The 12,475-nt window shown below is 37.8% G+C and overlaps 1 protein-coding gene across 2 annotated transcripts in view; it reads left to right on the forward strand.

Moving 5' to 3' along the window:
- The window catches only part of Agbl1 (AGBL carboxypeptidase 1), a 788,584-nt gene that overhangs the window by 175,738 nt on the left and 600,371 nt on the right, over window positions 1-12,475 (forward strand). For both annotated transcript variants that reach the window (XM_076936072.1, XM_076936077.1), the window contains exon 17: window positions 5,895-6,048. In XM_076936072.1, coding sequence (XP_076792187.1) covers window positions 5,895-6,048 — 154 coding nt within the window. The remainder of the gene's footprint in view (window positions 1-5,894; window positions 6,049-12,475) is intronic.

Here is a 12,475-nt window from a genome sequence, read left to right on the forward strand (position 1 = left end):
CCGTAATGAAATGAGAGACAGATGAAAGAGAGAATCTGACTCACAGAACAATTTGGCACAATACTATTTCCCAAAGTATATTCTGTAGCACTTCAATTTCCTAAATCTGTAAATTTTAAATGACATATTTATTTATTTATTTATTTATTTATTGTGTGTGTGTGTACATGTACTCACATGGACCACTGTGCACATGTGGACAGTTTGGAAGAGTTGGTTTTTCTGTCCTGTCATGTGGATCTTTGGGGTTGAACTCAGATCCTCAGGCTTGGCAACAAACATCCTTATCCACTGAGCCATTTTGCAAGCCCTCCTGTAATCTTTATTGAAAAAAAAAAAAATGAGAGAATCTAATGGCCATTTAGATTCATGAGGCACTGAGTACCAGTCTTCATTCTCAGTAACTACAGTGCCCGTATCATGTCCATAGTAAAGGAGCTGAGGAGGCCCATGTCATGAAGGTACTTTGATGTTATTTAACTCATCATTTCCGGTGTTTTGACTATGAACGGCTTGCTTACCTCCTTCAGCTCCTTAGATAATCCAGCATTGGTTAACATCCTGTGGCTGACACTTTGGGGAAGGTTCCTTGCTTTTGCAAATGCTAAGCAAACACCCAAATATTAATCTGTACCCCTACAGGGTTAACGCTTACAACAGGGTTTGAACTAGTAACCTAAGATTGATTTTTCTTTTGGCATATAAATTACTTCAGTAAGCTTCTTTGGGGAAAATGTTTTTCTATTTTTCAAACAGTTGTTTTGTTTTTGCTATTTGAAAATAATTTTTAATCTACCTCCAATTTTTCTTAATAATGATCAGAAAATGTGGTTTATATAACTTTCCTTTTTGTTGAATTTTAATAGCCTCATATATGACTAATTATTATTCTAATTTCACGGATGTTTGGGAATAATTAAATAGAACATGTTAAGACAACTATGTAAATGGCAATGCTGTTCGGCTGTTCTGTATTACTGCTCTCACCACATGTGTTTACCCACGTCTGTGGTGCCATTTTACAATTTCCCAATCCTGGTGTCATTTTTCTCTTTCTGCTGTTGTGTGTTATATATTTCAAAGCCATGTTATTTGATTCTTAAGATTTATGAGTTTTATATGTTCGTTGAGAATAGTGCCCTTTATCAAAATAAGATTTTAAAATCCCATTTAATGCACTTGATCTGGAATATGACTTTGCCATATATTACTGTTGCCTTGCCTGCTTTAATTTATGTTTACGTTTTCTTTTAGATTCAATATTTCTCCCTTAAAATGTTAGAGTACAGGCAAACAAAATAAAGAGATAATTTAGGAGTGAGTCTCAAACACACCAGGCTGCTTTCAAAAGTGCCTCTTATATACAACATGCATTAGAATGTGAAAAACAGAAATCTGAATGTTTCTGTCATTTAATAAGACTGATTAACCTGTTTATGCTTACAAGATATTTGGTTATAGCTGTCATTTGAGTAGATGTTCGTTTCTGTGCTTCGCTCCAGTCTTTGTTTTGTTTTCCTGTGCAACATGGACCATATTTTCTTTGAGTTGTTTCCCTCACTCCTGAGTGTTTGCATACTACTAGTTTCATTTTTAGATCTTAAATACAACACAGTTAAAATTGATATTGTTTAACTAACAATAACAGCCAACATTGAGTGTTTCTACATGACACATAAAAACTGGCATATTTGCATGTGTGTCTATATAGGGGGAAGTGCACATGAGTGAAGTTACCCATGGAGAGGGGAGAGAGTGTCAGACTTGTGACATGGAAGCTAGGTTGGAACTTGGGTCTTTTGCAAGAGCAGCACACCTTCTTAACCATGAAGCCATCCAGCCAGACCTTGTTTTTATTTTTTGTTTAATTTTAGGTAACTAATTTTTTCTGCTCAGCTCTAGGGATTGAGTCATGGGCATTGCACATGATAAGCAAGTGCTCCGCCTCTGAGCTAAATACTTAGGCAAAAATATAGAAAATTTAAAAAATCAAAAACAAAACCACTTCATCCAACCACTGTACCCAGCCAGATCCTGGACACCCTTCTCCAAGGTCTAGCCCAATAACTGTAATCCTCACAGCACATCAAGGAAACTTCTCTTTCAATAGACAGAGACCATTAAAGAAAACCACCGCAAACCAAAGCACAGAATTGTGGAACCAAGTCCCAAATGATACATCTACAATACAACTCCCACACCTAAGGCTCAAAGATCATTGAGGGAAAAGGTCAAGGAGTTTTCTGTGAGACTGTGTCTCCCAATAATATCAGAAACTGTACCTTTAACTCTCACCAACATGACTTTAATCAGAATACGAATAATAGGCATGCTAACATGGCCAGGGATAGCCCAGAAGGTACCTACCATACACAGAGAACTATAGAAAATCAAGGAACACTGAAAGCTAGAGAAAGCCGTTCCCAGGGGAATGAGCACCAATTGGCTATCAAATATCAAATGATCATCCCTGGAAACATACATACAATTTGCATTATATAGAACAAAATGATTATATTTAGAAATATACATCAGACAGTTAATGAAAAGAAAGGTCATAAATTTGAGAAAGACCAAGGAAGACAGGATATATGAGAAGGGTTTGGAGGGAGGAAAGGGAGGTAGGGGAAATAATGTATTTACATTAGAATCTCAAACTACAAAGGACATACTTCTTAAAATCTTTTATTTTGAGACAAAGTCTGTTAAGTTGCCCAGACTGGCCTTGAACACTCTGTAGAGCATGCAGGCCTTGAAATTGTCAGTTCCTTGAATTCTAAGCCTGTGATACTTGGCAATAGACATACTTCTCATAGTTTTTATTCCTGAAGTTTAGCAATCAATGCATGACATAGGGAATAGCATTTGAATACACACTCCAAAGATAAAAAACTGAGCTATCAGGAGGCAAAGTGTCTAAGTTTCTCCAAAAGTGGAATCAGAATGCAAACACAGTGAGACCCAAGCACTCACTTTCACTTAGCCTTCCTGCTCTAATGCTTAATGTTATATTTTTAAAAAAATATCCAGGAATCAAATATTGCTATGTGTATGCATGAAAAATGTTAATATTTTGTCTAATTTACTCCTTTTTCATGTATCTATTTTGCTTTCATCTTTTCTAAAAGTCATACGTATTATTTAGAAACTAGTTGTTTTGGTTTAAAACGTATTTAACTGCTCATGATCATAAATGTGACAGATGCAGGACAATTGGATTAAAATTCTCACTACTATCAAGTGCTAGGCAGGCTTCATTCTAACATCTAGTTATTCCAAGAGAAGTATAAGTCAGGAAATTGTGTGTGTGTGTGTGTGTGTGTGTGTGTAGATGCATGTATGATAGGGTTATTTACACGTACATACTCACATGGAACTACATATACACTTCAAAAATGAACTTAGTTACAGACCAAAGTTCCATTCTGTTTAAGGGAGGGCAGTGGTATCAGGTTTAGAATAATAATAAAAATCATGAGACATGAGACTATGTTTTACCAAGAGTAAACTCCATCTATTAGAAAAAAAAATGTAGTTAAGGTGACTGGGCAGAATGTATGGAGAGGATTTGGCTGAGGTCTTTGGACCCAGATCAGTTTCCTTTGATCTCCCAGTATTCATGATGGAGTAGCATGGTCTTAGAAATGACACTGAGTGCACAAGTCCTGTGTTAGCCTTGGGGAGCCATGAGCACTTGTAGTTGAACTTTTTCACCTACATCCTATGCATGTTTGACCAGGATGAAAAACATAGGACAAAATCTTGAAAGTTTCTCTAAGGAGAAAGGACAAAATTGGGCTACTTATTGAAACCTTCAAGTCCAGTTTAAGGGCTGGTGACTTAATGTAGGGGTTGGGGTAGGATTAAGTAAGGGTTATGGCATGGTTGTTTCAGATTCATGGAAATGATTTTGAGGAAAGAGATTCAAATAATTTTGGGTGGACACTTGATTGCTGCTCTGTTTTATTTTTTTGGACAAGACTCTTGTGAAATAGTAAAGGTCGTATGAATGTGGACAGTCAGCCCCAGGTGCTGGGTGACTTTATCCATTTCAAGGAGTATGTGATTCCAGGTCAAATTTCCTTGCTCTTCATCTTTAGCTCCTTCTCATTTTCAGTCTCCTTTCCCTTTTCTTTTCCTTCTTTAATACCTTTTCTGTTTCTCTTCCTCTCTTCACTTTTCTCCTCCTTTTTTTCTTCCTCTTCCTTCTCATCCCTCAACTTCAGCTATCTGCCTGTCTGCCTCTTGATTGTTGAGCTTACAAATGTGAGCCACTCGTTTAAATTCCACATAAAATTTCTGTATCCTCTTGAGGGTAGAAAAAAATCCATAGAATTATTTGGTTCTCTTTTTTCTCAACACATTTTGTTTTTTTTCCGCAGGTCTCAAATAGTTCAATACTTAACTATTTATAGCCATGCCATTTCTTTAAATTGTTAACTATTTAAATCTTTCTTTCTCTCTTTCTTCCTTTCTTTCTTTCTTTCTTTCTTTCTTTCTTTCTTTCTTTCTTTCTTTTCTTGTTTTCTGTTATAATCCTTTTCCATTTCTGCTGTAGCAAATTATAAAAAATGTAGTAGTTTAAATGAGATTAAAAAGAAAACCCTCAAATTAGAAATCTGACATGGCAAAGACCTAAGTGTTAGAATGTGCTTCTTCTGAATTCCAAAGGGATCATTTTTTTGACCCTTTTAGCTTCTGGAGGCTTCTTGTATTCATCTATTGGTTGTGACACCCTTTATCTTCCATATCAGGCAATCAGACTGAGTTCTCTGTGGTTCTCATCAGCTAGAAAAACGTCTTTGCTTTTAACCACTTATAATTACATGGACTCCAACTGGATAAGGCAGGTTAGACTACTTGTCTCTGGAAATTATCATCATAAAGTCTCTGTGCCCATTTAAGGTTAAGTACACACCTGTTCATAGATGAATACATGCATCCTTGGGGCACATAATCCTCCTTATCTATAAACATTTTCTCTATGCTACACACTACCATAATATATTTACAAATATCTTAAATATTCTCATGATTAGTGTGTGTGTGTGTGTGTGTGTATGTGTTTCATTTACCAAGCAGGCTTAGTTATCAAGAGAAAAGGTCAATTGTTTCTTCTTTACTCTGTTGATATCTACCTGATCACAAAGAAAATTGAGATCTTAAGCTGGATAATATTTATCCACCAGTACTCCTGTGTGGCAGTGGGGCTGACTATGCTCTCTCTGGTTCTTGAAGTCACTGTAACCAGATGTGATTCACAGGGCATCTCTAGAATGTTTACAAGTCATTCCCCTTGTTGTGGTTAGTGAAAATATCATCAGAGGTCTTAAAAGGTTGTTAACTAGGTGTCCTTTTTTCAATAGCTTTTTCATATTTTGGGTAATGCTGTGTTTACATCTAGTATTTAAATCTGGAATCCTAGTAGGAAAATCCAGTTGTTACTGATCAGTCTTTTGTTAATGTAGCATCCCATGGGTAAACTGTCTTTTGTTTTCCTCCAGAGTGCTCATAACTTTCCATTAATGCCTTGACCCACTTTACTCTGTGCTTCTGGGGATCATAGTCTCTAGTGCTCTGGGTATCCTCTGTCATCATGATAACCACACTATGGAGATAGGAAAAACATTTTATGTCCTTGCCTTCTTACTTATAGTGCAATGTTCAAACAAATCTCTTATGTAGATGTGTGCAGAAACAATACTGTCTCTTTAGCCCCACTGAACCTCTCCCAAGAATAGCCTCTCATCACTCAATGCTTTGTACACACCAGCCAGATTGGGTTGGCAAAAGCACTTCTAATAATTTCAAAATTTAGAAAATGAAAGGTATTTACTGTTTGAGCTATTAGATAAATATTAATAATATGTATGTTTGTTTTGTTTCTGTTCTAGACGCATCTTGAAATTCTGGAAAGAAGCATTGATCACAGGAAAGTCTACTTCCGGCATGATGTTCTCTGCCAAACGCTGGGAGGGAATCCATGTCCACTGGTGACAATCACTGCCTTTCCTGAATCTAACAGCACCGAGCATCTGGAACAGTTCCGTGAGTAAAACGATGACACTCTTCTCACAAATCTGGCCGAGAGGCTCATCTGCAGGCTTGGGAATGCACCTTCCCTTTTAGAACAGAAGTTCTATAATTGAGTGGGGACTTGTCTGTCTTGACAGAAATACATCACTGAGTCTTCTTAATATGACATGAAGAGTAAATGTTAATATCATTCTGTTGTTAAAGAATGGGGAAAATGAATTGCTAACTGTCAGAAAAAGGAAATGACCTGCTAGAATACAGAGCAGACCATCAGTGGTGATGACTTCCTCCCTCGTGAAAACAGACCCAGGCCTCTGAATCACTTTTTCCAGCTCCAATCCAGGCTCCTCTCTCTGCAAGCTCATTGTTCTGTTTCTCTCAGTCAAGTAGTATGGCAAGGAAGGAAGTAGCATCTTCGAGCCCTGGCAGATGAATCCTCTTGGTAACATGAGTACCTGCATCTGAAAGTCTGAGGATATAAGAGTATATAGCTAGTATTTCTGAAATCAAATTAAAGCCAAATCAAGAGTACAGATAAATGCACTGACAACGAGACACATGTGGATGCATATGCAGTCATACAGACACATGGATGCACACAGACACCCCAATATACAGATCCATCACACCCTTTTGATACTAGAGTCCTGAGTTTATTTGACTATCTTGTTACCAATGAGCTTCAGACATCTGGGAGGCAAGACAACAAAGGTGAATGAGGAAACAAAAAGAAATGTGGAAGATGAAAGAAAAGACTTGAGAATAATTCATCCCCAGAAAAAAACATTTTTACCTGATCAAGTGCTAATGGTGTTCAGGTGACTCTTTGGTAGATACAAAATGTAATTTCTCATAGCCCATCAACATTTGACAATGGATGCTTAACAACCTGGCTAATCAACAACTGATTATCCCATCTGAATTGACAAGGCCCTAAAATGCCTTAATGAATAGTAAGGGCTTTTTAAAAAATTCTCTTATGTGTTTTATGCATTTAAGAGCAATGTACCAGCAGCAATAGAGCCCTCTACTTGGCAGATGAGCAGAGCCTAGAGTTAAAGGTAGTAATCCAAGGCAATCTGCAGTGAGTAATTATTTATTTTAGAAAGTAGATGCATGGAATTCTCTGTTTTCCAACTTGTGTTTCTAGAGAAGAGAACATAAAAGATACATGAAAATATACACTTATTTTAACTAATCATAAAAATACCAAGCAGAAATCAGCCCCTGTCGACTCATCCTTGATCTTTCCCTGCTTTCTTTCTGTTTTCAATTGAATTGTTTCTTGGAGTTTGAGTTTTAGGGCATTATAATCCTCCGGTAAAATAAGAATGAATTCTGCATGCTATTTATGTTGTTAAAATGTATATTTTCACATGTCTTCCTGCTTAGAAGAACTGTGGCTTTGCTTGATGCCTATCTTGAATATCTACAATCTTGGAATTCTTAAATAAATAGTTTCTACCAGGTATTTGTAACAATAAAGAAGGCAGTTCATCTCGGAGAAGGGGATCCAATGGCAGGCAACAGAGTAAGAGACAGGACCCATTCCAATTGTTAGGGGACCACATGAAGATCGAGCTTCACATATAATATAAATGTATAGGGGGCTTAGGTCCAGCCCCTGAATGTTCTTTGGTTGATGGCTCAGTCTCTGAGCCCACATGGTCCCATGTTAGTTGAATCTGTGTCTTCTTGTGGTATCCTTGACCTCGCTTGCTTGCTCAATCCTATCCCCCACTCTTCCACTAAACTTTATGAACTCCGCCTGATGTTTAGCTATGAATCTTTGCATCTGCCTCCATTCAGTACTGGATGAAGCCTCCCAGGAGACAGTTATGCTAGGCTCCTGTCTGCAAGCAAAGAAGCAAGTATCATTAATAGTGTCAGGGGTTGGATTTCTCACAGGGGTTGGGTCTCAAGTGAGGTGAGCCATTGGTTGTCTGTTCCCTCAGTCTCTGCTCCATTTTTATCCCTGTTCATCTTGCAGGAAGGACAAATTTCGGATGAAAGGTTTTGTGGGTGGATTGATGTCCCCCTCCCTCCACTGAAAGTCCTACCTGGCTACAAGAGTTGGCCACTTTAGTCTTCATATCCTCAGCAGATAGGAGTTTCAGATAGGGTAACCCCAATAGACTCCCCAGTCTCATGTCTGGCTAGTCCCAGAGATGCTCCTCCACATTATTTCTCTTCTCATTCCCAGCCTCCCCCCACATTTGATCTTCATTCTCCTCTCTCCCACCCAATTCTCTCCATCCACCTACCTCCAATATCTCTTTTATTTTCCCTTTTGAGTGAGATTCACAATCCTCCCTTGGGTCCTCCTTATTACTTAGTTTCTTTTGGTCTGTGGATTGTAGCATGGTTATCCTGTATTTTATGGCTGATGTCCACTTAGACTTGAGTACATACCATGTTTGACTTTCTGAGTCTGGTTATCTCAAACAGGATATTTTCTAGTTCCATCCCTATGCCTGCAAATTTCATGCTGGATGTCTTTGTTTTTAATAGACGAAGCATACTCCATTGTGTAGATGTACCACATTTTCTTTATTTATTCTTTAGTTGAGGGGCATCTAGGTTGTTTTCAGTTTCTGGCTATTATGGATAAAGCTGCTATGAACATAGTTAAGCAGGTGTCTTCACGGGATGGTAGAGCATCTTTTGGGTATATGTCCAGGAGTTGTACAGCTGGGTCTTGGGATAGAACTGTTCCCAATTTTCTGAGAAACTTTGATTTACAAAGTGGTTGTCCATGTTTGTACTCCCACTAGCGATGAAGGAGTGCTCCCCTTGAGTCACATTTTAGCTATTCTGGCATGTATAAGATAGAGTTTTATGGTCCTTTCTTTTTGTTTTGTGGGGTTTTTTTTAATTGTAGTTTTTGCATTTTTTTTTGATGACTGTGCACATTGAATATTTCTTTAAGTGCTTCTTAGCCATTAGAGATCCCTTTGTTGAAAATTCTCTGTTTAGCTCTGCACCCCATTTTTAATTGTGTCGTTTGGTTTGTTGGTGTCTAATTTCTTGAGTTCTTTACATATTTTGGACCTTAGTTCTGTGTCAGATGTAGAGTTGCTGAAGATCTTTGCCCATTCTGTAGACTGACACTTTGTCCTGTTTCTTAGCCTTGCAAAATCTTTTCAGTTTCATGAGGTCCCATTTATTAACTGTTAATCTTAGTGACTGAGTTATTGGTGTTCTGTTCAAGAATTGACCATTGATGCAAAAATACTCAATATTCAGAAACTGAATCTAAGAACACATCAACAACATCATCCACCATCATCACTTACACTTCATCCCAGGGATGCAGGGAAGCTTCAATGTGTGAAAATACATCAATACAATCCACCATATAAACAAACTGAAAGAAAAAAAACCACATGATCATCTATTTGTTTGTTTGGCTTTTTCTTTTTTTCGAGACAGGGTTTCTCTGTGTAGACCTGGCTGTCCTGGAACTCACTCTGTAGACCAGGCTGGCCTCGAACTCAGAAATCTGCCTGTCTCTGCCTCCCAAGTGCTGAGATTAAAGGCGTGCGCCACCACCGCCCAGCTACACATGATCATCTAATGAGATGCTGAAAAAGCCTTTGACAAAATTTAGCATCTCTTCAGGTTAAAAATCTTGGAGATATCTGGGATACAAGGCTCACACATAAATGTAATAAAAACAATATAAAGCAAGCCAATAGCTAACAAAAAATTAAGTGGAAAGTTAAGACAATTCCACTAAAATCAGGGACAAGACAAAGCTGCCCATTCTTTTTGTATTTATTCAACATAGTACTTGAAGTTCTAACTAGAGCAATAAGACAACTAAAGATGAAGGGGATATAATTTGGAAAGGAAGAAGTCAGTTTTGCTGTTCTCAGACGATATGATATTACACATAAGTTACTTCAATAATTCTACCAGAAAGCTCTTATTGCTGATAAACACCTTCAGCAAAGTGACAGTATACAAAACTAACTTGAAGAAATCAGTAGCCCTCCTTTACAAAAACAATAAAAAGGCTGAGAACAAAATTGAGCAAACAGCACCCTCTACAATAGCCAGAAATAATATAAAATATCTTGGTTTAACTCTAACCAAAGAAATGAAAGACCTGTGTGACAAGAACTCCAAGTCTCTAAAGAAAGAAATTGAGGAAGCTATCAGAAGATGGAATGATCTCCCATGTTCATGGATTGGTAGGATTAACATAGTAAAAATAGGCATCCTACCTAAAGGAATCTACAAACTCAGTGCAATTCCTATCAAAATTCCAACACAATTCTTGTGAAGGAGGAATTCTGAATTTCATATGGAAAACCAAAAAACTCGCTACAGCTAAAACAATCCTGAACAATAAAAGTACTTCTGAGGGAATCACTATCCCTGACCTCAAGCTGTACTACAGAACAATAGTAATGAAAACTACATGAATTTGGCATAAAAACAGACAGGTTGATCAATGGAATAGAATCAAAGACCTAGAGGTAAACCATCACACCTATGGACATTTAATTTTTGACAAAGAAACCAAAACCTACAATAAAAAAATGAAAGCATCCTCAACAAATGTTGCTGGTAAAAGAATGCAAATAACCCCAAATCTATCACCCTGCACAAAACTCAACCCTGCACAAAAAAGTCCAAGCAGGTTAAAGACCTCAATATAAAACTAGACACACTAAATCTAATAGAAAAAAATGGAGACTTTTTTGGACACAGTCAACCCAGCCCAAATTATAGTCCCATGATAAGTGGGCATCTCCATTGCCTTCATCTAATTGCCCTGTGGACAATGGGGACATTTCTTAATTTATAATTGATGTGGGGGAGCCCATTCCACTGTAGATTATGTCAAGATTTTCCTGTGTTTTACAAGAAAGTAAGTTGAGCAAGTCATTGAGAACACCCAAGTAAGAAGTGTTCTTCTGTTATTTCTGCTTAGTTCTTGCCTCTGGTACCTGTTCTGGTTGAATTCCTGCCCTTCTTTTTCCCCAGTGATGAACTGTGACATGGAACAGTAAACCAAAAATTCTTTTCTCCTCCAATTGGTTTTGGTTAATGTTTGTGAGAGCAATAGAGAATCAAACTAACACAGGCTAAAGTGGCATTTTCCAGAGATTGGAAAGATTAATGGGGAGAAAAAAAAAAGAGAGAGGGGATGGCCTGTAGGTATGGCAATGCTGTTTGATAGGTAGAAAACTTGTAATGCTCCAGGACACAGAGAAATAGTTACACCTGGTAGTATCTCAGTATAATAGCTGAAAGTAGCCAGTACGGATATTTTGAAACTGCTAAATATTTGAAGTGGTTTATATATAAAAACTTTGATCAGATCATTGCTCAGTTTAAACATATAAAACCCTTATACTATCTCATAAACATGCACATGTTGTATGTCTATTCAAAAATTCAAAAATTCAAAAGTAATGGCCTCAAGAAAGATTAAATAAATACAAAAAATTTTTGACAGGGGACCCTTCATTTACATTTTGCAGTGGGTTTTGAGAATTGTGTATGTGATTCCGAATAGTCCAAGGTTAATTAAAACATAGGCTTAGCTGATGCTTTTGAATATTATCATCTCATTTCTCCAGATCATGCAAGTTATAGCCCATTTTTCTCATTTACTCACTGAACCCACTTACACACACACACACACACACACACACACACACACACACCACACTACACCTTGTGTGGATTCTGTGGCTATTTTATATATGGATTTCTATTTCTGTGAGCAAACGCCACAAACCAAAGCCATTTGGAGGAGAAGAAAGGCTTTATTTCAGCTTACACTTCCACAACACAGTCCATTACTGAGGGAAGCCAGAGCAGGATATCAGGGCTGGTATCTGGATATGATACAGAAGCCACGGAGGGATGCTGTTTAGTGGATTGCTCTTAGGGCTTGCTCATTCTACTTATAAACTCAAGACCACCAGTCCAGAGGTCAAATCACTCCATTGTGGGCTAGGCCCTTCCACACTCATCATTAATCAGAACAATACCTCACAGACTGGCCCATGGAGACATTTTCTTAATTGTGATTCTCCTCAGATGGTCCTGTGGCTTGTGTCAAGTTGACATAAAATGAACCAACACAGGAGCTGAATGTTACCTTCCATTGTGGGGATTAATTTCGGCAAACCCCAGTTTATAGGCATGTCAAATGGGACTCGCTGAGTTCAATACCATGACCAATGGTGGAGCCAGATTTCAAGCCTTATTTTAGCTCCAGAGTCTACAAGCAAAGCAAATGTGTTTCCTCTGCCATCGTGCTGCACATCTGTATCCTGGTTTCATTTTGAGTAGGATCTTCCTCTATTCCCTTTTGTATTTTGTCTGTAATTTAATAGGAAGTGAGGTAGTTGTGGCAACTCATTAAATAATCCCCAAACATACCACTCTCTAGCTACTTACAATGGGCTTTATTCAG

The sequence above is a fragment of the Arvicanthis niloticus genome, chromosome 1 (assembly GCF_011762505.2).
Source record: "Arvicanthis niloticus isolate mArvNil1 chromosome 1, mArvNil1.pat.X, whole genome shotgun sequence".
NCBI lineage: Eukaryota > Metazoa > Chordata > Mammalia > Rodentia > Muridae > Arvicanthis > Arvicanthis niloticus.